Raw genomic sequence first — 26,594 nt, forward strand, 5'->3', positions numbered from 1 at the left:
CCAACACATCTCTAACTTCCACCTTCTAGACGACTTGCAATCTGGTTTCAGACCGGGGAACAGCACGGAAACTACACTCCTCCACATTGTCGATGATGCCCTTCAAGCCTTCGACCAAGGCAAAACCTGTCTCTTGATCCTCCTTAACCTATCCTCAGCTTTTGACACGGTTAACCTGAATTCTCCTGAATCGCCTCAAACTTAGGATGGGCCTGGATGGCACTGTGCTGGCTTGATTCCGATCCTTCCTCCTGAACCGCTCGCAGAGAATCCTGATCAACGGCAACCTATCCGCCTCCTCTCCAATCACAGTTTGAGTCCCCCAAGGATCAACCTTATCTCCTACCCTTTTCAATCTGTACCTCGAACCGCTCTGAGGTGCTGCGCACTGCCAATATCTCCTATCACATGTATGCCGATGACACACAGCTCTACATCAATATCTCTTCTCCATAGGATATCCGTTCCTTGATTGAGGCCTTAAAACTAACTGTTCACTGGCTCGCATCCAACCATCTCAAACTCAACGCCAAAAAAACAGAGTCCCTCTTAATCTCTCCACCCAACGCCAAAACAGACATTCAAGCTTGGACCATGGCTATCACGGCGCTAAACTGCTCTCCTACCATTGTGCTAAATCCCTGGGAATTACCTTAGACGGCAACCTGAACATGCGGGGCCATTTCAACGCGATGGCCAAAACTGCCAGATTTCACCTGAACTACCTACGAAACTTGAAACCTTTCCTCGACCCTCCTGATCTAAAATCGGCTATCCAGGCCTTAGTCATCTCTCGACTAGAATATCGTTGCTCCACTCTCGCAGGCCTACCCAAGACCTCTCTGGCACCCTTGAAAGCCTGCCTCAATACTTCCACCAGACTCATAACTGGCTCTAAGAAGTTTGACCACATCTCGCCCCACCTTAAAGCTCTGAACTGGCTTCCTCTTGAGGCCAGAATCCAATTCAAACTGGCTTGAATCACCCATAAGGCTCTCTATTCCAAGTCCCCTGCTTTTCTCGCACAGAAACTTGTATTATCCAGAGGAATCAGAAACTCCCGGTCCCCCAGAGCCCTTTTGCTCGAACCCGCTCGCTTCAAGAAAAAAAGAACACGCATTCGGGTTTCTCTGGGGCCGCCCCAAGAATATGGAACTCACTGCCACCCGCCATTAGAAGGATACTGTCTCTAGCCCACTTCAAAAAAGAGACCAAATCTTTCATAACGGGCAAATTCCTCTCCTAAAGCTCACACTACAATCACCCCCTCAACCTGACTTTACCTATCATCATTGCAGTATTCCTTGGCTGCCTTCACCTAGGTTACCCACCTTGCACTTTGAACAATCCTTCTGGGTGATGAGACTGCTTTTCTAGTTTATTGCATCGTTTTTGCTCCTATCCCTTATAGTAGTTGATTATTATGATTGTTTTGCTTAACCATATACTGTTTCTATTTGTTCCCTTATCCTTGAACTCTCCTCCCCCTTTGTTATATATTCCACCTGATTCCACTGTAAAACGCTCTAATACCCTCACTGGTCTGGTTCGCGCTCTGAAAAACACTAAATAAATAAATGAATAAAAAATAAAAATTTGATTCCTGTCCACCGGATGTAGGATGGGAGGGGGGGGAGGAAAGACCGGAAAACAGCGCCCCGCGCCCCTTCAAGGTTACTCTGTGGCCTCACTCCACAGTCCTGGCGTGCAGCCGCTCTGCGGCGCCTCCGTGTACTCGATTTGCCGCCTTCCGCTCTGGGGAAAATGCGCATGGGGGCGGGGGGGCTCTCCAACGCAACCCCGCTCGTCCCCCTTGCCTTTGATGTACGCCGCGACTGCCGCCCGCTGATGTCCAGGAGATAAGGGCAGACCGGCGACTTCCGGTCCGCGGCCCAGTGTTTTCCGCCTGTGCCCTGGCAGCAGCCCAAACTCAAGCCCCCAGCTCCAGGGGCGATGCAGGCCGCGATTCCTAAATGCTGTATCTACGGCCCCCGGGGTCACAGAGGGGCCGGAGTAGCCGCCGGGAATGCCGCCAGTCTTCCGCACTTGAGCGATAAGCTGCGATTTCATGATATGTGCCAGAATCTTGGGGCTGGGGGACGGGTATTAGCGAGCCGAGGTCCTACGTGGCCATCTTGGGCCTGCTCGTGGCTCCTCTGATTTTATTGAATTTTAATGAAACTTGCCATAATGATGAAATATTAATCAGATGTTGAATTCTGTCATTCTGATTTGGCTTCTGCTTATGGATATTAATTTATACTCTTTGGCTAAATGGTGAACAGCAGACTCTAAAAGATCTAGAAATTACAGTAAACGCATCTTCATATCATTTCAGTCATGCACACGAGGGCACTTGAAAAGTTGGGGGACACGACAGACATAGTGCAGTGGAAAGTGAGTAAAGTATCTTGATTTCATGACTAAACACTGAGCATGTTTTAAATTGTTACCATGCATCATGCACTGTTAACATGTGCGAGTCGCGATAACTGGTTCCTATGCAAACATGCCTACTAAAGTAACTGTTAGCGTAACTTAACGTGTATTTGGAAAGTACACGTTCAACCATGTCTTGATTTCTTGACGCTGAAATAACAGATGTTTACTACCCAACTCGGTGGCACTTGTTTTATCTACTTGGAATGATGAAAGGGTGAATGAGCCTGCAGCGATTAGAACTTGTGCTCATGAGGTCAAACAACGGTCCTTAGAATGGTAACATTAGTCCACTGAGCCATCAGTCTGGCAACCAAATCCAAGGCAGTTCTCTCCAAAGTGCATCTTAGGTTGATTCTAGACTCCAACCACTCCATAAATAGACACCTGCAGGGGTGTCTTGTGCAATTACAACCTGCTAAGAGCAAGTAGAGGAAGGTCAGGACTAAAGTTTGGGTGGCTGTCTTGGTACACCGTGAGCCCTTCAATTCTGGACTGGTATGTGTGACCTTTACTACAATAGTTTTGAAGGCGTATCATACAGATTTTCTTCCGGCTTATGGACGGTTTCAAAAATGTCTCCTCAAGATGACAAAGGCAGAGCATAGGTTTAAGACTATAAATAGAGTTGCAGTCTTTTGTATCAGGGTTTGTAGTGGCACAGAGTTGGGGAGTGTGTGGAGGAGAATTGGTTATACCACTTTTTAAGCACAGGAACAATATGTACAATGTTAGAAAGCTGCACTTTCGGCAGAGCTTGGCTGAGCTTCAAAATGGCCACTCGATAGAGGCACTCTGCTGACTGGATAGATAAATCTGCCATAATCCTTAATTATCATTATCCACCTTCGACCAATTAGCTACTAATCCCGTTCCGGTACAATTTACTGCAGAACCGTCAACTTGCCTCTGGCTCTCGAGCCCACCGAGGGCGGAAGAGCAAGTGGGCCTTTCGGGCTTGCTGGCGCCGCTTGAGCGTATGTGTTGGAGCCGGCGGATTCTTGGCCACCGCTTGGAGCCGCTGTCCAGGGGCGGTGTGTGCCCCCTGCATCTCATCTCTGCTTACTGTGAGGACAATGGCTGCTGGTGGCGGGCGGCCCCTTGGGCAGCACTCCGCATTGGAGGATCCCATGCTGCCTACACAGCTTTGCGAGGAGGAGATGGAACTGTTCTGCTGGGTAAATCTCACCCAGCAGAATTAGAGTGCTGCGAGCGGCAGAGGGGTTTGATTGTACTGGCTCGTTGATGTGAGTGAGTGCGGCCGGTGTGCGATTCTCGGCCCACGACCTGCACGAGTGATCGGTTGCGGCCTGGCGAACCCCCACGTAAATCGGCTGCTGGGGGCTCCAGTTCCTCACCAGAAGACTGCACGCTTTGGTGGGGTGGCCCAGTTGCCGGCCCGGGTGTGTGGCTGCCCAGTGCTGCATTGGACCACTGTCTCCCCTGCACTCCTCCAGGCTGTGACTTGTACACAGCGGCTGGGCCCGCTTGGTCAAGTGGCTCGGCTGATGGAGCAGGCTTGGTCCTGGAACGTCTGTAGACCAATTCTAGCATCTGGCCTCACTTGTGACTCCCTCTAATGTGCTCAGGCCCACTCACACACTCTGGACAGCCCTGTGGCAGCAGGCTTGTTGTACAGCTTGGCCCGCACCCAGTAGCGCCGGGGATACTGAACTCATCCACAGGGCTCCTGCTTGTCCTCCTATTCTTAAAGGGCCATATCCCAGAACAGTGTGGAATATTGGTAACCAAAGGCCTGCTCGTGCCCCCCATTGGCGTCTTGGGGACTGGCGGAGCTCACCGCCAGCGTGGCTCAGAACCACCTCATGAGAAATGAAACAGACTCTGTGAAGGCGTAACACCCTGCAATATCTTTAAAATTATGGGCAAACCGGAAACTAAACAACCCAAACTATCCTTTGACAGCAAGCGCTCCACCTGCCAGAGGGAGCCGGACGAACGGAGGCTGTGCAAGATAGCAACATCAAAGAGCTATTGATTGACGTGAAATCTAGCCTGACATCAATTGATTCCAAACTGGACGCAGTCACAGCCAGACTTGACCATATGAAAAACATGGTGGACAGGCATGAAGATCGGCTAGCCCAGGCTATGAGACGAATCTCTAACTATGAGGACGCTCAAGCTTTGAGTCCAGGGAGCGATGTAACAACCTCCGCATAATAGGCATTCCGGAGTCCACTGCCATTCCTACTACGATGGAGGCCTATGTTGAATCACTCCTACGCATGTTTTTCGCGGAAGCACTTGCGCCCATGTTCATTGTGGAGTGTGCACACCGTTCTCTCGGGTCACGACCGCCCGGGAGCACCCGCAAGATCCATTATAGCTCGTCTCCTAAACTATAGACTGAGATACAGTTCTGCACTTTGCGCATGAGAAGCAGTCATTAACGTATGAGGGTAGCCCCATCTCTACCCAGACTTCACCATTCCGGTGCAGAACTCCAGGAGGGAGTTTCTCCCCGCCAAAAGATTGCTTCAGCAGGCCAACTTACCATACGCTCTGCTCTATCCAGCCAAACTCCGTATCATGAAAATATGCACACCACACTTTTTCACCGATGCCAAGAAAGTCCTCAGTTTTGCTAAAAAATGAGCTTAAGAAAAATGTTCCTCAGTGGCTTCATATACGAATCCTCAGTCCTCCCTGGACACTTAACGACTACTCCCTCGCCAGACCCGAGTGCCCGAAAGAAAATGATCAGCAACTCTGGAACTGTTGAATCCTGAACTCCATTCCAGAAAAGTGCAAGGGTATAACTGTAATCGGGGAGCAGCCATCCACCATGTCTATTCTATTTCTCATGCCCTGTTATAGATGGTTCCACATCACTGGGCCTATGCCCATGTGGTCACCCACCTGCTGTGGTGGGGTAGACCGCCCGGCTCTGCTCTTAACCGAGGGATGTTTCCTATGATATTGTTACCTTTCTATTGGAGAAAATTGGGAGGGGTTGGTGAAGGTGGGGATGGTGTTGACTTGGGACCAATGCTTAAGATATTCTACATAGTGAAGTTTGGCACAAGTTATGGCATTTACATCACAACTGACTGGAACAATTCACAAACTCCTTATGAATCTTCCCCGGCGGGTCACCGCAACAAGTACGCATTTTTTTACTCAGTCTAATATTAATAAAATGTTTAACTTGGACTATATGGGTAATAAACGATTACCGTAAATGCACACAGGTTCTGGCTTACATTACCAGTCGTCATATTGACATCTGCATCCTACAAGAACTTCATTATACCTCTCAAACTGCCCCGGGTCTGCATACAAGATTTCATAGCAAAGCATACACCTCGTTGTACTTTAATTTTGCAAGAGGGGTGGCTATTCTCATAGGCAGGGGGCTTCCATGGCGGCTTGGCAAGATTACGGCAGATAAAGAGGGCAGGTATGTCATATCCACGGGCACACTTTATACCCAATCCATCATCCTGGTGGCAGTCTACGGCCCAAACACTGATGATCCTGGGTTATTCACCGGCCTTTGAGAGCTGGTTAATGGGCTGGGGCACAAAGCAGATCGCGCTAGATGATAGCCAGGACCTGTCGGGCTCTGCGTGATCTCCGCACCCTAGGGCTGCGGACATTATTAACACACTCATGGCTAATTACGGCTTTCTAGATGTTTGTAGGTAGTCCCACCAGGGGCAACGTGAGGGCACCTGTTATACTCCTCCACATTGAATTGATTACTGGCTCATTTTGCAGGAAATTAAACTTTGGGATGCTAAGGTGACTCACCTGCCATGCACACTATCGGACCACGCACCAGTCCTGTTAGAATTCAACATCCCCAAAATACCCCCGGGAGGTTTCACCTGGCACCTCCCTCGAGGTGCACTCCAGGACAATGCATTAAAGACAAAATTAGTGCTGAAATAATATCCTATTTTACTACAAACACCACCACTGACTCCTTCCCCTCCATCATCCAGGAAGCTTTTACAGCTCTGATTCAGAAGCAAAGTACCTAAACAGAGATGCACAGGGGGATAGGCCTGGGAAGACTCCGGCAGGTATCCTACAGGAATACGCTGCATGCGATACACAAGACCAACATCTAGCCATACTAGACACAATGAAGGACTTTTATGCCACACTATACACTGCGCAGCCAAGCGGAGACACTGAGCTACTCACCAGCAATCTTGACTTGTTGCAACTGCTCTGGCTGGAGAATTCGCATAGAGAATTTCTTGATAATTCCTAGGGGCCTGCTCAAACCGGATAAACCACCACATAAATGCAATTCCTATAAACCCCTGTCCCTCATCAATATAGATAATAAAATTCTTGCTAAAATTATCGCTAATCGCCTCCTGCCACTTCTGCCCAAAATGAAGAGGACAGACCAGGCAGAGTTTATACCGGGGTGATCCACTGCTCACAACCTGAGAACACTGTTTGCAGTGATGCATCGTCTTCACCCTAAGGTACAGGCAATTGCCGCTCTATTTGATTACCCGGAATTGGAATACATATTCATTCTCTTAAAGCGCCTTGGTCTCAGTCCTACCTTCCTCAAATATATACAACTTCTGAATACTCTTCCTACTGCCACGATACGCTTGAATGGGCTGTTATCAAAACCAATTCCCATAACACCCGGCACCAGACAAGGCTGCCCATTCTCGCCCCCTCCGTTTTGCCATCATCATGGAGCACTTAGCCGCTAGGCTCAGGCGGCATCACTCGCAACGTGGCTTTAGCTTCACCTCGAGAGGCTTGATTAGCTCGATGTATACCGAGGACATAACTCTCTATATATGTAATACGCACAAAACCTAGCTCTAATTATCAGGGAAATGACTCCGTTTGGTGGACTATCTGGTTTTAACATCTACTGGAATAAATCTGTGATACTCCCTCTTACTGACCCCTGGCCCGGGCCACCGGCCCAGCGCGCTATTTCGGCATCTGGGTGAGCCGGGGCATTCAAGAACTATGGGCTGTGAACTATGGTCGGGGTATTGACTGGCTCAAGCGTGGATAACTTCCTCTATCCGAGCACATTGCTGTTACTAAGATGGTTATCCTACCTAACTTCCTCAACCTATTTCAGAATATCCCAATGCCACTCACCCATATAGTCTTTCAACGGCTCCAGTCTAATCTAATTTCTTCGGTCTGGGCTGGCAAACCCCGGATCACCTTGGAGGTTTTTGCCTTCCCCTGGCACAAGGTGTATTTGGTGCACCTGACCTAGAGCTATATGCCAAATGCGCTTGGGCTCAATTCTTACATTTCTACATACACCCAGTCCATTTCAACCACAAGTGGCAGTTGAGCAGGGCCGCACATCCCTACTACTTCTAAACCAGGCTCTCTATGCCCCTTATAAAGCGTCTCGCTGGGAAATCAACACCGTAGAAAGTGTTAGATGGGCCTGGGAGGGGATTATGAAGAAAGTTAGCCTCTCTCACACACTTGCCCCATCTATTCAACTCCTTAATAGCCAAATGATTCCGCCCCTTCAAGAGACTGGTGCCCACAGAAGTGCGCAACGACTACACCTTAGTAAATTTTCAGACATCTACACTGTAGAGGGGTTCATACAGTCAATTCCCTCTACAGACCCTGGCCCCGGGAATGCATCAGATATACTGTGTACTACCAAATCGGGGCCACATGTCGCGCAAATCACCCCGCTTTTGCAGCCCAACCCCAAACCCTGCCCATGCTAGAACTGATAATTAACACACCATATGCTAAGAAACTAATCCCATGATTATACACGGGTGTCCTATAACATTTTCCTAAGATAGAACTTCGAGCCAAGACGCGCTGGGAGAGAGACCTAATTGAAAAAACAACAAGTGATGGACTGAATGTGGATCAATGTCACACACTCCCCCAGTCAAAAGATCTGGGCCCAAATCCATCGTTTTTTTGCACTCCACACCACCCTGGGTTAGACAATGGCGAAATGCAAATCAGCTCTGACCCTGTTGCCCCATGGGAACAGTCCAGTCCGAACTACAAAAGCCATGTCCTTCCCAGAACGGAATCAAGCATCCGAGGACCGGACCGGTTTCGAGGTAACACCTCTCATCAGCCCGGCTAGCTTGACTCCAGTGGTGACCTAGGCCCGGACTTTACATACACACACTGGGAATATTGTTGCAGCCAATTGGATGGCCTGTCTCCCAACTACAGACGGAGGTTAATATACTTTATTTTTTGCACCGCTTTCATCGAACCCCCAGGCAACTTTACAGAATCGGGCAGGCCCAACACTGATGCAGAGCCCTGGGAACAGATTTCCTTCACTTGGAATCGGCGTGCCCGGGAGTATTGAGATACTGGTCTGCAGTGTTCCGGGCCATCCAGGCCATGACAGATTCCCACACTGCGGACACGCTGATTCTGGGCCTCCTTGGTTATGTGAAGGAAGTGCTTTCCATAAGACTGGTGGCTCTACTCTTGATCCTAGCAAAACACAGGGGGCTATGGTATGGGGTAGTCACCATGCCCCTAGAGAGCAGGATTGGCTTTGGGATGCCGTGTACTGCAGCGACCAACTATCTCACTACTGGGACATGATGCCGTCCAAATCTTGCCCTAAAGATATCTGGAAACCCTTACGCGATTACTTAAAGGCTAAGATGAGCTCCAGTGAATTGCCCCCATATGCCAACTCTTCCAGCCATGACAGCCAAAAAATTCTAAATTAAGCCCCTCTCGCCTGTCAATTGCTCGGTGTGTGCCCAGCCTGGCCTGTTCAAGCTCAGTAAACAAGGACAAATTCTCAGCACGGAGATGTGTGGATGCTGTCACCACTCATATGTCCATATAGGGAACCATCACCAGATTAGGATCGGTCTCCTCTCACTGTGGACCCCTAGGGGAAGTATAATATGATCATCTTATGGATTCCTTCCAGGGACTATTTGCCATTGTTTGATCGTCACTTGTGTTTTCATTGGACTGTATTTTCTCTTTCTCCCTTCTTGCTATTGGTTGTTGCTTTGAGGCCATGTATGAAGATCTAACCTAACCTTGCTCATATTGTCAATTGCTTACACTTGACCCTTTGTTTGTCTATGACAATAAATGCAAATAAATAAAGCTTAAAACAAAAATGAAAGCTTTACAAGTAGTCAAATACGACTGATTGGGGTAAATTAAATAATGTGTTTGCCAAAGTGAGCAATGACTGTTTATGGTGAATGTGTGTCTCCTTTCACATACATGTGTTATTTGAAAAGAAGTTAGGAAGGTTATCCACCTCTAGGTACACCTTAAACATGTTTGAGTTTGAAACTTTTATTCTATGTCCTTTCTGCAGCCCTTATCATGGTCTAAAATAGTTAAGAAATACTAGATCTATAAGGGCCCACCCTGAAGAATTTTCAGGACCCACGATAGGCATATGTAGATGACATTGATACTCTTTAGAGCACATAACTTTTCTCCATTAAGCCAACAGTTTTTAACCATGCAGTAGAAGACTTAGTATTAATTTGAAACATTGACATGCCACTCTGAACACTAGATCCTTAGGATTTGACCTCAAACAATAGACAAGACATTGGCATGCTGAAAAACCAATTCCAACATTTTGCTGTACTATCAATTTTGTGACTGAAAAGTATTGACACTGCATCTCTGCTCTAAGAGGTCTTTGTGAGCCATTGGTCTACTGATGCACACCAAGGCAAGAAGGAGCTGCCCAGTGATGAAGCATGCCACATGTTGTGGGTGAGTGCGCCCGTCCTTTTGAGATAAATCTCCTTGGGAACAATACCATGAGCATGGACCACATGCACCGCATCAGAAACAAATATCCATCTTCATCCGCTATATCCCAGTGTGTCCTGTGTTATAGGTTTTTTTGGAGAATCCATTGGGACTGCTCCAAATTTCTCTTGTTTCCTTTGTGTGTATAATTCTAGAGTTATGTCATTTAAGTAGAGGAGGTAAATTATACCGTAAAACTACCCGGCAGAGGATAAATCTCATATGTATTCTCATTGAAGTTGTGAGATACCTGTGTCATTACCAAAGCTTCTCCAGCTATGTGAAAATGTGCACAGGAATTGGACAATCCTACCCATGAGGGAAGCAATAGTGGCATGGTGCTTTAACATGATGAGGATTTGCTACACAGATCTGTATACTGTCCTCTGCATGGTGTTGACTCTTGATTTCAAAATTATCTGGAAGCAGCTGTTATCGGTCTTGGTAATTGTTCTGCTGTAGCGAGCCCAGCCTATACTGAAAGGTTAGGTTCTGCTCCATGACACTTCAACATGATGAATCTATTAGAGGTTTGTTTCATGCGCTTGCGGAAATGCCATCTTAGGTAGCCTCCCTAGACACTGACACTGCCTTTGACAAGCTGGACTTCAATAACCAATACAAGTTTTAAATGAGATGAGATTTGGCCTACCATAAAATGCTAAATATGCCTTGTGTAATGTGGATCAAAGTCTGTATGGGGAGACTGATCTCAGACTTGTGTTGAGTAGAGGTGGGGGCACCAGTATTGGTTGCCAGTTGTTCCCCTTTGGCTTTGCTTTGACATTGGTACTGCTATTGGGAGGTGATGCGAAAGAATCTGGGTGGTATATTAAGATCTTCCACGGGCTATATCAGGCCCTTTGTTGTATTGGATCAGAGTGCTATTTGGCTGTTTATTTACCAGAAATACAGTACAAATATCTTATTAAACAATTGGTACTCCTCTTTTGTTACATGTATAAACTACATTTTGATAGGGCCTTAAATTGGTCTGTGCAGACAACATGCAGTTGTATTTGTCTAATATCGTGTCCATTATGGATACCAGTGAGGATATTAAATTGATCTCTGGCTTTTGATTGAACTGAGACAATTGTGGCTCCCCCTCCCATGTATGTGAACAATGCTTTGCTGCCGCCTCTGGATGCCCAGCATTGCAGGCGAGGCCCCCTTACAAACCACCCTTCTTTAGGGCCCTATTGACTGTTCTGATTGTCACTGTTGATCCTCATTTGGGAGCGCTTTGTGCACATAGTTTACACTTTGTGCCACCAGCTCCTGCTACCTTCAGTCTCGCATCACTTGCTCCAAATTCCCGAAGAGGACACAAGTGGGAAGGGACCCTGTGCCTCTCACTGGTGCCATACTTCCATGCACCCACCTCTCCATGTGTATACCCTTTACTATCTGTGGTCTCCGCTAGATTAATAATCCAGCCTACTGATTTGCACTCCACAGTAGGCCTTCACCACTGTCCGCCTCTCATTGTGTGGTGCTGAAATTACTGGACCTGGATACTGGTGGGAGAGCAGTTACGCGTTTGTATTGAACAAATCTTACATTGTAGTTTGGTACCTTGAGCATTGGCAGTGCTTCAAAGACATTGGGTATTGAGTTCACTGATTAAAAGGAAGAAAAAAAGGCAAAGGCGCCTCGCAATATACCTATACCAGTCAACCACAACACCTTCCTGCCCGACTGCGCAAGATGTTTATGACTTAAGGATTGTGGGCGAAATGTGCTGATGAAGCTGGTGACTTCTGTATGGAGTTTACAGCCCTTTTACATTCATATATTGGGTACAATTTCTGCTCAAATAAATGCAACAGATTCGTTGTGACCCAATGTGTGTTTGCTAGGACTTCATTTGGGTCCAACGTGTGTCCAGCAGAAGAAGTGCATTTTCACTAACCTGGTATTACTTCTTGTAAAATAGACAATTTCCAATAACTGGAAATAGCCTTCTATCTCTCAATTCACTGATCGGTTGAGAAACGAGAAACGTTTTTTCCTGGGTCACTGCATAGTGCATAGTCAGAATCTACTCCTGATGGATACTTCTACCCACAAATTCGTCACCTCTAAAATTCACCCACATGCCAGACTGGATCTGGAAGGTTTTTCAGCAAAGGGCCTGCTTGCTGGTTTGTGGCATTGTGCTGCTCTGCCTTGACCCCGCTACACCCTTTATTGGATGGCAGGAACCCCATATAAGTGTGCTGAAAACAGTTCCTTTATATCCGCACCTTCATTTGCAGATCCAGAGCTAGCACCTAACTTTTTCTCATCAGTTGATTTATTTTTTTTGGGTGGCAAAATTATTTCCCAGTGTGCAAGGGAACATGTTACCTCCTTAAACTACAGAGTAAACCTTGTTGGGTCTTTCGCAAGCAGATGTCTTTGACAGACCCATACACGGTATGTCTCTGGTGTTAGGTTCTAGCCACGACGCCAAGACTTGACTAGTGTGCCCTTATGCACCACAAGATGACTTGGGATCGCGAAGCCAAGCTCTACTTTGCCGAACACTGTAGGAAGTCCAGTTCCCCTCTCATCCTAAACTGAGGTCGAATCAAGCTGCAACCTGTCCCTGCTCATTCTGACTCAAAGAAAACAACACCTTGCTAGAGCCACTGTTCAGAGCCCCAACTTTTTGTTTTTAGTTGGATTCTGACCAAAGCCACCCAGCCTTTGGTGATGATACAGATGATGGGAATTAATTTCCCTCACAATATGACAACAGAAATTTCGAATTATGAGCAGAGCTAGAGAAATATTACAGTTCTTGGAATCCCATAAGATTTGGAAGTAGTGTGTTAGGAAATGCAAATTCAAACTTGGTGTGCATGTTTTACTCCCCTTTGACACCTTGCTGGTCCGTGGATGTTTAAGTGGAATGAAACTTCTAGTTGGGGTAAGTTTTGCATGTAGTTATAATGCAGTAAAAGCAATACAGATTTTCCAGTAAGCACCACAAACCCAACTATCAATGTCGCTAATGTTATAAGGCCTACCCGAGGTCAGCACCAGCCCTTGCAGAGTCACTTCCACACCATTCTCCTTATGCGCAAATACTGGACCGCTTACAACTGTAATTTCGCATGTATGCACATGAATAATCATTCTAGTGCTTGATCTTAGAGGGATGGAATTGGTGGTAAACCCGCTCAACCCAAATACTGTGAATTTACAGTGAGAGAGCCAGGTTGTGAGACTCCGTCAAAATAATAAAAAAAAAAAAAACTGGTTGGGTTGTCATTTCTAACAGAAATAAATCCTGGTGAACTAAATGGGCAGAACTGGATTGCTACCTTAAGGTAATAAGATTAAGTAAAATCAGCACTGACCAAATTTCTATGGCTCCCTGTGACGCAAAGAATAATGTTGGTCATTATGCTTATGCATAATTCTACGAGCCATATCCCAGTTCCGTATTTGGCAGATATTCTTTTTTATAGACCAACAAGAACATCTGATAGAGAATTCTAGCTGCAGATTCCTTACCTTCAAATAATCCCCAGGTGCCAGACTGGATCTGGAATTTTTTGTGATCAGTACCCCTGTGCGCTGGTAGGTGACGCAGTGCAGCTCCTGCTGATGTCTGTTCTTTACTTTCCACCCCATTTAGCTCAGATCCAGAAAGCTTCCCCCAGTCAATTTCTGACTGAGCTTATTTTGGGTTTTGCAGAAGTTTTTTTGGGAGAGTTCTTCTCCTGGTGTGGCAGGGATGGCCAATAGGAAGGCTGGCTTCAAGCCCCGTAGTGCCTGAACAGAGCTCGGTGACCTTCCTGCATCTTGTTTGCCTCTGGTGCCTTGACTGCAACCACGATGCAAAGACCTGTGCAAAGACCTGTGCCGATTGCTTCGCCATTCACCCCAAAGGACTTGAGGGAGCGGTCCCTCAAGCTCCTTGATGTGCGGTACCTCAACGGTCTTTATCGCGGTCAAAAGGAAGGTCCCAGGATCAGTCGTGGAATCCATGATCCTCTTTGCATTCTAAGTAGTCGGCCCACTCTAGTGAGTCCTACAAAACAAATGAAAAGCAAGAAGTCTAAGAGGCTGCACCCGGTCTGTTGCGGTCTTCACACGAGATGAGGGAATGTCGTCATTTGAGGCCGGGCTCCGCAGTTGAGCTTGCACTTGGGCTGGCTCCTCTCCTCCCAGAGTTTCTGGGAGCCGGAGCGACCCCTTCCTAAGTTCAAGAATTTTATGAGCTATGTTTCAAATTTCTGTGTGCCTGTTCATGCCAGCACGCCATCGGGTCCCGCGGGTTTAGGAGGGTCCAGGATCGCTGCTGGTCATTACACCTTGACCCCCTCGGTGCCGGTACTGGTGACGATACTCTTGGCACCACCTGCGCCCTCTGGCAGTGCCATCCCCATTCTGATACCTGGTTCCAACACCAAGCCAGAGGGGTGACATTTACTCAAACGCTGACTGAAAACAAGCCTTCCAAGCCAGAGCCCTATTCCAATGGGCTAGGATTGGGACATGGACTGGTGTGAGGACTTGGCAGAGGCCAGTTCTACATACTTCTATATATACTGGCTTGCTTCTCTACCTGCTGTGGCTGCAGAGGAGGAAGTGTTTCCAATGGTGGTGAGAAGGGCTGGCGAGGTCTTGGACCTTAGCATACCCTTAGTGACTGCGGTGCTTCAGTTAGGCATGACCCCCTCAGAACCGCTTCTTCCACTTAATGAAGCCCTTACAGACGTCCTGCTTGGGACTTAGTCCAAGCCCAGCACAGGGACTGCTGTGAACAGGACGATTGGCCGCCATCACTGGCTTTCCAGAAGGGACCACGATTTCCACACTCAACGCCATACCCTGGAGAACTTGGTAGTCCAAGACCCTAGACCTGTGTAAATCTTGGCGCAATTCCTACTGCCTCACTCGATGGGGAATCCAAGAGGCTAGACACAGAAGGCAAGAAGATGTTTCCTTCCACCAGCCTGGCACTGCTCTCCATGAACACTGCGTGCCTTTTGGGGTGTTAAACCCATGCTCTTTGGGATTCGGTTGTGCAGGTGCTGCCCACGGTTCCGGAGAAAGCCTAGTCTAGACTTTCTCAAGCTGTTGCTGATGGGAAAGATGCAGCTAAGTTCATGATCAGATGTCGATTGGATACAACCGACTCGCTAGGCAGTTGTTTCTTGAATGGTGGCCTTAGGGCACCACGCCTGACTGAGAACCACTAGCTATACAGATGGTGTCCAAGCTGATGAACATGCCCTTTGTTGTTCCCGTCTCTTTGGAGTTGAGGCGTACTCCGCACTGCAGTGTTTGAAGGACATCAGTGCTATGGCCAGGTCTTTGGGCCTTTCGCCAAACCCAGTCCACAATTCTCTCCTTCCAGCCATGTCTATACCCTTCCTGCAACCCCGGCATGTAAGCTTCCCAGCCTGTGTGGTAAAGGACGCAGTACCCTATGATTTCTTTCATTGTTGAAGGCCCAGCTTCTCCCAAAACAAACCATGACAAAACAAGCATTGAGTTTGTTCTAGATGCATCACTCGTAGGACTCTTCTACAAGTGATTTCCTTTAATTCTGAATCCAGGAAGTACAGGACCCTTCTCAAATCTATATTGTAATCCCTCCCTTAACATTATAAAGTCAAGCTTAGTGTTTCCACAGCCAGCAGCTGGCAGATTCTTTGTAGACTATTTCCTGTGATCAGCAATTTGGCCTTGCGTCTTTCTTGGTTAGCAGGTGGCTCTCTTACAGGTAAAAAGCATTAGAGAGTAACATAGGTAGAAAGATGATGGCTGCTAGCGTTAACCTTTGGTTGCCGAAGTTGAAATAACATGGCAGAAGTTAAATTGGAAAAAAGTGAAATAACTGGATGATTCTGGAATTTTGTGCTGCACGCTATTGAATGCTCTGGTTACCTATCACTCAGGTGCATTTTTAAAGTCCTGTTTATTGCACTTGTGCAAGGCACAACCCCTTTACTTCTAAACATAAATAAAATGAGCAGATAAGTGCCGGTGTGTTTGCCCTCAGCTGTTGCTTTTTGTCTTGCAATGCAGAGGTTTAGAAATGGATACCATGATTTCTTTATTCACTTTGCCAAGATTTGGAAGGCTCTACAGTAACCTGTGGGCTTTAGTCAGCCTGCTGTAATTTTACCAGGAACGGACAGCCTAGCTTTTCCATCATTATCTGTCATTTTTAGATCCCCTGCTTGTATGCTGAATGTCAGAACCTTTGGCTGTGCATTGTATTGTATTGTAAGGAGTGCTTATAGAGCGCACTGACACCATGGGTTTCCTGGCGCTGGTTGGATGCAGAGGGGACAGGGGGACTTAGCTAGATTGGGGGAAGAGCCAGGTTTTTAAGGATTTACGAAAAAGAATCAGAGAATTGGAGGTTTTAAGAGAAAGAGGAAAAGAGTTCCAAAGTTTGGGGGCCAGGTATGCAAATCTCCGGCCTCCGGATCTGCAGAGTTTAATGGAGGGGATGATCAAGAATTGAAGGTGGGAGGATCTCAGGTTCCGAGATGGGCAGTAGGGCCTGATAAGAGATTTCAGGAAAGCGGGACAGGACCCAGCAAGCGACTTGAAAGTGAGGCAGCCGATCTTAAAGGCCGCCCTCGAAGTGACAGGGAGCCAGTGCAGTTTGGAAAGAAGGGGCCTGGCGGATTGCCACTTCGAGATCCCAAGGGCCAGTCTCGCCGCTTGATTTTGAACAGCTTGCAGTCTGACCAAAGATGTTTTAGGCAGACCGTGATAGATAGCGTTCGAAAAATCTAAGCGGGAGAGGACGAGGGCCATGATGACTTGCAGGAGGGCGTCCGGTGTAAGGAGGTAAGCCACTTTCCTGATCCTGCGCAGCTGGTAAATGCAGGAAGAGACCACCGTCCCCACCTGGGGCCCAAGGGATAGACCGGAGTCAATAGTGACCCCGAGACTCTTCACCGAGGCCACAGGGATGGGAGAGGGGCCAAGTTCCGCCGGCCAGAAGTGCGGCCCCCAGAAGGTGGCACTCCTACCGGGAAGGAGGAGCTCCGTCTTACCGGGGTTCAATTTTAGCCGGTTTTGGCCCATCTACTGGAGAATGTGGGACAAAGCTGCCTGGAAGTTGGGAATAGCAGAAGGGGAGTTGAGAGAAAAGATGAGTTGCAGGTCGTCCGCATAGTTGAAAACGGTGACGTCCCACTGCCTCAGAGAAAAAAGAAGGGGTCGAAGATAGAGATTGAAGAGAAGAGGGGATAAGGAGGAGCCCTGGGGGACCCCGCAGGGCGAGTGCTCCCTAGGAGCCCTGAAAGTGCCCAGGCTAAGGGTCTGAGACCTCCCGGTCAGGAAGGATTTGACCCAAGCCAGCGCCAGGCCTTGGATGCCAGCCTGCTCGACACGGTGGAGGAGGATGTTATGATCCACCGTGTCGAAGGCGGCTGACAGGTCTAATAGTACCAAGGCCTTGGGGGGTACCCTTGTCAACGTCGTCTCTCAGGGCGTCCAACACGGCCAAGATCACTGTCTCCGTAGAGTGGCCGGGTCTAAAGCCGGCCTGGTTAGCCTTGAGAAAGTTGGAGCTCTCGATAAACTGTGAGAGACAGACGGTGACGTGGGCTTCCAGGATTTTAGAGAAGAAGGGCAAGAGGGAGATGGGGCGATAGTTGGCCGGGACGGTGGGGTCAGCCCCAGGTTTCTTCAAAAGAGGCACCAGCACGGCCTCCTTGAAGGAGCTAGGCACCGTACCGGAAGAAAGAGAAGAGTTCAGTAGGGGGAGGATGCAGTCGGGTAGAGAATGGCATATGTCCCGAAGTATGGAAGGGGGACAGCAGTCGTCTGGAGAGCCAAACTTAGTGCGGGAGGCCAGAGTGGCCAGAGATGTAGGATCTAGAAGAGGGAATTGTGTACGAAAGGGTGTTGTGAGGGGGGGAGACAGATCCAGCGCCAGGGGAGTGACTGGAATGGTGTCCTTGATCAATACAATTTTCTGAATAAAAAAAGTGCTAAGAGTGTTACACGCTTCCTGTGTGGGGTCCTGAGTCGGGAGCGTCCTGGGATCGGAGGTAAATTCATTGAGGACTTTGAAAATTTATTTGGACTTACAGGGGGCTGATAGAATTTTTCCTGAAGCATAGGCTTTTTTGGCTGCGAAGATGGCAAGTTTATACCTATTGCGAGCGGCCACATAGGCATCTCTACTTAATGAGCAGTAGTCTCTCCTCCACTTGCGCTCTAGTTGACGGAGTTCCAAATGGAGGGTTGTGTTCAATACAGGTGCAAAATAAATGTAATATATATATTTTCAATAATAGTTTTCTCTGAAACGTGTTGATATTGATGCCTAGAATCAAATGTGACGAATATATTGATAATCCATAAGGCGGTTTAAAAGAAGTTCAATCAAGGGCCCTAGTCTTGTTTCATTGTAGAATGTTTACCAAGTCCTAAAGTTGTCTTTAATTGTAGTTGGAACAAGACGATAAAGATAATTAATAATGTCATGTGTTTAGTAGACCGCTTATTTATTAATTGTGTAGGCAATCTTTATTTCATAACTATTTGGCATTTAGACAAATGGATTTTTTTCTGGATCTAGTGAATATTTTTTTGAGTGTTGCATTTCATTGAGGTATGATAGACATTTGCAGTAGTCGGGAATGAGAGCTTGCTGGAGACATTGAGCATATTTTGTCCATGCTCAACAGCAACCTCCTTCCTAAAACTGACTTATTCACAAAGACACCAGATGCCAAACGCTACTGCTTCAGATGACTCTAGTTTGAGGAAGACTAAAACCTGCAAAGAAGGAATACCTGTTAAAAGAAGCTACATTGCATGATTGATTTAGAGAATCTTGGCTGTATGACAAGCCTTTTATATGCAACAGTGAATGTAAAAGCGATCCAGACAGCCTGAAGAAAACACAAGTGCACCTAGGAGCAGACTGTATATCACACAGAAAAAAAACAAAAGACCTGTGAAGGCAAAAACCATCTTAATGCTTAGAGAATCAGCAAACATATGATGTGGTAAGATGTGAGAAACAGTATGAATAATACTTGAGTTGCACATTTGGCGAGTAGGAACAAAGAAAAGCTACATAAGATCTTCCTAAAATAGTTATTTACATTTTTTGTATTTCTTATTACGAACAGATTAAACCTATTTTAGGACTATGACCCCTCTGTTATCTCAGGGTGATGCAGGTTGACCTACATGTTTGAACCTGGTGAGCCATGGGAGCCTCCCCACCCACAGCAAATCAACACTGTGGCCAAAGTATTACAACCTTCAACTATTGAAGACCTGGTTCTGTTGCCAAAAGGGGTTCTGGCACCTAGACGTGCCTCCATCACTCTTCACACCCTATAATTTACTTGGACGTCAGAGTATTTTGGGGGTGCAAGGAAATGGAGTGTGTGAAGATATGATGAAGAGTTGGGGCCTTCTCTCTGAGCATCTAGTTGTGTGGATAACAGCAGAACAATGCAGCTGAAGGATCTGCCCACAAGAAAGGTGCACATCCATTGGGCTGAGGTAAAATAAGGGGTGTGGGGACGTTTAGACGTATTGTGTTCTGATTTTGTATGTTATATTAATAATTCTTGTAAAGCTCACAATCACCCAGGTGTTTTTTAATGCAAATCCTCATATTTACAGGCTTTAGAAGAAGAGTTGCGTTTTTCTTTGGAATCTAAGTGTTCTTGTAGAAAAAGATTCATTTTAAGTACTCAGACCTGTTACAGCATTGCCACCTGCCATCCTCTGCCCTCCCAGTAAGACATTCAGTGATGCCTTAGGCATGGAAGCCTTTGTCCATGAGGGTGCTTTCAATCATTGCTACTTGTGATACCCAGGATGAATGGCTTGTGTGATTAAGCGACCAGACTGCTAAACTAGGTGGTAGATACCACTCTAGTACTATCTCCCAGGATTGTCTCTATTGAGAATGTGGGGTGATATGGAAATTTCAAGATACAGCAAGTAATTGTTGATCATAGAATCTGGAATGGTTTGATGAGACATAGCTCAAAGGGAGGCTAGAGTGGGCTGTTTACGGCATTCTAGAGATGCTGTAGGATCCTCCTGTCATGTAAAGGAACAGAAAGGGAGGCGTACAAGACTAAGGTTGCCCTGATAAATTTGAGGTGTCTTGTGCGTGGTTGAGTTACTCCAGCTAGGACTGTTATGAATATAGTGTGTAGTCTCATACCATGGAGACATTCGGTGAAAGATGTATGTACCCAGCTGATGTAAATCTTTATATTTGTATGTTGGTTAGAAAATGGTGCATCAGTCGGTGTATCATATATTGAAAACGAAATTCAAATATCTATTACGTTTTTTAGGTAAGAACATTAATTAATGTAGATCGCTCTACACATTAACCTGTGCATTGCGCATTTTGGATTTTGAACAAAGTAATGTGCATCAAAAGACTGTTAATGAATGGAGAATGCTGTTTTCCTACATAATAGTAATTTTTAAATATTGTTTAATTAACTTACTTTTGCCTGCTTGTGGAGCTACTTGGAGGCAGCCAATGTGTCAAAATATAATGTTGGAGAAAGCATTGACAGATTCTGTAGATAAAATATACTGCGTTTTTTCCTCCACAGGGAGTCACATTGACTGATATTCAGGAAGCTGAAAAGACCATAGGAAGAAGTCGACCTAGAACAAGAGAGCAAGAAAATGAAGATAAAGAGAAGGAAGAAAAGCAAGATAAGGAAAAGCACGATGACAAAAAAGAATCTGAATCAAGAGAAGATGATTTTAGGCAAAGATATTCAAGAACAGATGAGGTACTTTTATGATTATTTAATTCAGCGTTGTTCTGTTGTGATGTTTATGAATGTGTGTTTAGTCTCATCTCTAATCACACTTGTTCTCAGCGATGAATCTTAAAAAGGGTTGCTCCAAAGTAATGTTAATGATAGTTGCAAAACCCAAATGGCAATGAATTTGCCAGTTCTACTCCTTAACATTGTTTTCCAGTGAAAATGTTGTGTTTTTTTAATGGTAGCCTCCGAGCATATGTGTCTTTAATCATTTCTTGTTGACTTGGGTATTTTGGGAAACCCGTTCTTCAGTGATTCCTTCTGATTTCCCATTTTGAAAAGTTTCCCCAAACATCAGTCTGAATTTCAAAATTTTGGCGGAATTTTTACCGGGTGGTATCTATTTGTACCCAGATAATGTCAGCCCCTGATGTCTTTGCTCCATGGTCTATGGAAAGCCATACATGTGTTACCTGCACTGTTGTGTTTTTTTGGTCGCCATAGCATTTTGCTCTGTAATTTTCTTGGTTTTTATTTGAGATTGAGACTGGTATTCAGTTGTGCCATCTGCATTTTATGACTGGGCCAAGAGAAATACAAAGAGCTGTGACCAGATCAAATGGAGCTGAATGCACTTATTTTCCTAGCTGGCATCTGATGCTCCTCAACTCAGACTGTCCGTTACAGTAGAGTTGGCAAGTCTGTGACAAACAATTATTTTAAATCAGTTCTGCCTAAAATGAAACACTATGAAGAAGAAGTTATTGTGCACAGAATGGGGGATGTTGATAGAAAACAGAAGTTTGAGGTGTACCAGCTGATAAACAAGTTACCTTTGCAGCCCAGCAACCTGTAGCAATGAGTAACTTAGAAGGGAAAGCCTGCACCTGTTGGGGAGTGATTTAGTGCTTCTTTTGCAGGCAGTGGGAGCCTTTCTGGATGAAATAAAACTACAGTTAAGCTTAAGCTAGTACTCTGAATACCATACAGCTCTGAATGCCATACAGCAGCATGAGAAATACATCACACCATCACTAGATTGAGAAGAGTGTATAAATGCTATAGATGTAATAAATATCTGATAAAGACCTCTAGCCGCCGATTCCTTCACTTAAGATATCCTCCAGGCACCAGACTGGGTCCGGACATTTTTCAGCAGTGCCTCTGCGTGCCGGGGGATGGTGTTGCATGGCTCCGCCCTGACGTTGTCCACGGATATGACATCAGTGGAGCCATATAAGTACCTCCCGACACCCTGACTTCAGTTTTCTTCTTTTCTGCGCGTGCAGCGCAGATCCAGGAGTAGCGGTTTCTCTGGGTTGTTTCAGTTTCTTAGGACTCGCTGTCGCATCTGGGAACAGTGTTCCGATACATTCGGGCTGTAAGTCATGTGAAACCTGTACGCGGCAAATGTCAGTGACTGATCTGCATGCGATTTGTATGTGGGGCTTGGGTGAGCCCCACAACTCTGTGGAGTGTGATGCCTGTCGGAAGCTAAAGCCGAAGTCCCTGCGGGAACGTAGGATGAAATTGTTGGCCACCCGGATGTCCCGTTCGGAGTCCAAGCGTCGCTTGTCTCCATCTCGAGCTGAGGTTCCTGTTCAGGGCAGGTCACGGAGTCATTCCAGAGGCCGTCGTCCGCCTTCCTCAGGTAAGCACAAGAAGAAGTCACAGAGGCCATTGGCCTCCCGCATTTGTGGCCGCTGTTCCCGGTCTTTACCGGACACGACCTCTCAGCAGTCGACCCCCGCCTATCTCCCATTTCCTGGGGTTGGGCTAACTAGGACCCAGATTGAAGCCTATTAGCAGGCTTTGCAGGCCATCTTTGGATCAAGCCCTCTCCCTGGTGTGCCTTGGTAGGGACTCAGACTGGGAGCACACCAGCTGGTTCGCCATCGGAGCCAGTCAAGTACCCTGACTCCGGTTCCGAAGTCGCTGCGACGTCGGCCCGGTGGGGCTTCCCATTCAAACATCGGGCCGCAGTCCACCTTTAGTATCAGGGCACAGTCCTGTGGATCTCCCTGCGATGGCGTCTAATGCAGCCGAAGCAGGGGACATGTCCCAGAGTCGACGCTGTCCCACACAGCAGTCTCCCATTGCGATGGATGTCTGGTCGATGCCGTCCCGACAACGGTCATCGTAGTCTCCTTTGTAGTTAGTTGACACGATGCAACGCCGTTCGATGCAGGAGACGTTCTTTCTTACTTCCTTTCTGATTGTGGATGAGGCCCCTGGGTATTCTGTCCCCCCTCCTCCCATCTCAGTGTTGCTTACGCATTCTTTGAAACATGTTGATGTGGAACAACTGCATAGCCCTCCTCCAGCTGTAGAGTCTGGTGGACGTGTTAGCCTGCAACCGTCCCGTAATTATGATCTTCTGCCGCCACCTAGAATGGCCATGGATGCTAGTGCAGTGTTTGCACAAGTTGTTCGCAAAGCTGCTGACCTATTACAGTACCAGCCTCCTTCTGTCTCTCTGCCTTCCGATCCCTTGTTGGATCTGCTCCATCAGGGCAACGCAGATGTCGAGCCCTTGCAGCCTTTTGGCGCATCGTTGTATGACATTCTTCTTGGGACCTGGGTGAGGCCCTCCTCGGGATACCCTGTGGAACGTGCTATCGCACATAGTCATCGCCCGGCTCCAGATGACCCTGTTTGTCTGTCCCTACACCCTAGGGCTCAAGGGCTTGTCGTTCCGACAGCCTCAGCTTCACTGCCGTCGTCCCCTTCGCTTCTACTTCCACCCACTAGGGAGTCTTGCTGGTTGGAGACATGTGGTAGACAAATGTTTTCTTCCGCGAGCTCAGGCCTTCGATCCTTGATCACGTCCTGCGTGTTTGCACGGGCTACTTTTGACCTCAGGGACTCAGTTGAGCTCCTCCTACCCTCTCTATGGGAAGGCCCTTGGGCTTACCTGACTCAGATACTCCACGATGGTCGTTAGCTAGCAAAATTTTCCACCCGATCAGCCATGGACACCACTGACTGTGGGTCGGGCTATGGCCAGGTCAGTTGCTCTGCGTCACCATGCTTGGCGGCGTGATGGTAGTTTTCCTGAGAATGTTCAGGAGCGTCAACAAGATTTGCCCTTTGATGGGGCCCATCTTTTTGACAGTAATGCGAACTCAGCGCTCCAGCGTCTCATGTCGGGTTTGCTGTGATGGACAGTGTTTTTTTTGTTTTTTTAGACCTTTGTTGTAGACTTATTGTCTTGATTGCATTGGTTGCAGTATTGTCACTGCCTTTCTCTAGTGTTCGTCTCTGGTTTCAAGTTATTTCCCAGACTGACAGTACAGCTAGACAGCTGTTTCTGTCCTAATTTTTGTCTCCTCTGTTTTAGAGCTCGTCTCAAGAGATGTTCCCTTGCTTTTTATAGGGATGTGACATACTCTACGTGGGGTATATGTTGGTTATTGTATAGCCAGTCTACCTTACCGCGGAAGGTGTTCTTCCTGGGTGGTGTATGTACAGTGCCCCAGATGCTGTTTTTCCTGGATGGTGTAGGTCCTTACTGAGGATCCCGTGAGGTTCTCTTAGGGTTCTTATCTTCTTTCCCTCTGAGGAACTTTGCTATAGTTCATGTTGTAGGATTATCGAGATATGTTTTTCGTTTCTTTCTATCTCCTCTACTGTTGTGAGACTTCTCCTCTGGTAAGACACACAAGGGTGGCATAGCTCTCTGTGGAGCTTACATGTTTCTATGGTCCGTAGTTCTCTCTTGCCTCTGAGGAAGGAGACTTCTCCAGAGTATTGTTGGGTTTATGCTACAACTGGATCATCCTGGCGTGTTCTCACCTTCATTTTCTTGCCTTTGGCTGTCTTTCAAGCGATTCGCTGTGTTTCCACCATTTTTGCCTATATTGGCTGTCTTAGCCGTAAGCCAGTGTCTCTTGTGAGCATGTTTTTCTGTTCCTATTCCGGAACAATTTCTGTTCCGCTTTCAGTTCTGACACTGTCTGTGGGTACGTTCATAGACACTGGGTAGCCTGCTAGTATACCTTCACCACAGCGTTAGCTGCGTTCTACTTTTTGTGGTATTGTTGCTGGTGTTTGGAAGTGCTTATGTCCTTGGTCTTTCCTCTGATCATTGCCAGGCAGGGGCTCAGGGCGCTCTACTCATGGCCCGAGCGATGTTATGCTTAGAAGTCTCTCTGTTCAGAGAGGCTCCTTGTCATTTATACAGTGTCTGTATATGGTTATATATACATATTTCTGAATATATCTGTCTGTGATTTACTGTTTTGTGACATATGTTATGTCCTGCTATGGTTCACATTTGTGCTGTAGGTACTTAGTGTGCGGTCTGGTGTATTTGTCTTAGGCATGCTCTTCGAGTTTCCATTGTTTTTCTTTAAAAGAAAAAAGAGATAAAAACAAAAAGATGTATATGTGTGTGTATGTGTATATATATATATATATATATATATATATATATATATATGTGTGTGTGTGTGTGTGTGTATGTATAGATATGTATACATCTCATAATATGTCTACTGACTGGGAGAGAGCACACATACTACGTTTTTTTCCTTGTTACAGTATCTTGGGTTTCTTAGCCCTAGGATCTGTCTCCCCCCCGCCCCCCCTCCCCCATCCTCTCTCCCTTATGTTTGTTTTGGTTAGTATGACTACCTAGTGATACGTTGTGACTTTCTGACGATGCATATGTGCTGCCGATGCTACATTTCATGGGCTTTTGCATGTGTGCGGTGTGGCTTCCATGGTCTGCATATGTGTATCCCTATTATCCACATACTAATCATGGTTTAGTATATCGCTACATGGGGACATCTGTCTCTACATGTCAGTCTTGGCATCCACTGTTGTGCATGCTCATTTTGTGTGCTCTGACTCTGTCATGCTTTTTTGTCCTTGCTCTTGAACATTTATTTTTGGCAGATTCATGGGACCCTGCACACAGTTCTGCTTCTTATTCTTGTTACAGAAGCTCATGGTATTTCTTTCTTTGTGCACTGGCAGTTCTCGTTTTTGTGCTTTCCTTTTGTCTCTTCCTGGGAGGTGAAAGTCTCATACTGTCCTGTGACAGACTGTGGTGACATTGCCTTTCCTTATTCATGCTCCTTTTCCAGAGCTTACTGGATCTAATGTCAACCGGATTTGCACTTGCTGTCTCCACCTGTCTTAGTCGATCTTTATTGACGGATTAGTTCTCTTTGGAACTTGGTGGGGGTTCAGTCGCAGACCCTCCTCCAATGGGGTATAGCTTTGGTATCTATTTTAAGTTAAGGAATCTGCGGCTAGATGTCTCTATCAGATGAACTAGTTACTTACCTTCGGTAACGATGTATCTGGTAGAGACACAGTCTGGTCGCAGATTCCTTAACGACCGCCCATCCTACCCGCTCTGTGAGGACCTTTTTAGGTTTGGTTCTTCACACTGGTCTTTCTGCCTGTGGTCTCTGTCTTCATGCATGTTCGTCTCTTAGCATCCTTCCTAGGTTAGGATGGCTTATTCTGTTTTACCTGTTGCTTTACCACCCATTCTCGCAACTGGGTGGTGGGCTTATATATCCATCCACGCTCTTGCACCCTGTTTCTTTTCCAGTGTGGAGATTGGTCATGTCCTTCTTCCCTACCATTCACCCTGAGACTTTTCTCCATTAGTTCTGGGTTTAT

At 46.7% G+C, this 26,594-nt stretch overlaps 1 protein-coding gene across 1 annotated transcript in view; it reads left to right on the forward strand.

Annotated features, from left to right (window-relative positions):
- PPP1R12A (protein phosphatase 1 regulatory subunit 12A) overlaps positions 1-26,594 on the forward strand; it is a gene marked incomplete at its 5' end in the record, with an annotated part of 839,509 nt that overhangs the window by 451,865 nt on the left and 361,050 nt on the right. The window contains one exon of the mRNA XM_086950257.1: positions 20,793-20,978. Coding sequence (XP_086806383.1) covers positions 20,793-20,978 — 186 coding nt within the window. The remainder of the gene's footprint in view (positions 1-20,792; positions 20,979-26,594) is intronic.

This window comes from Lissotriton vulgaris, unplaced genomic scaffold (genome assembly GCF_964263255.1).
Source record: "Lissotriton vulgaris unplaced genomic scaffold, aLisVul1.2 SCAFFOLD_867, whole genome shotgun sequence".
NCBI lineage: Eukaryota > Metazoa > Chordata > Amphibia > Caudata > Salamandridae > Lissotriton > Lissotriton vulgaris.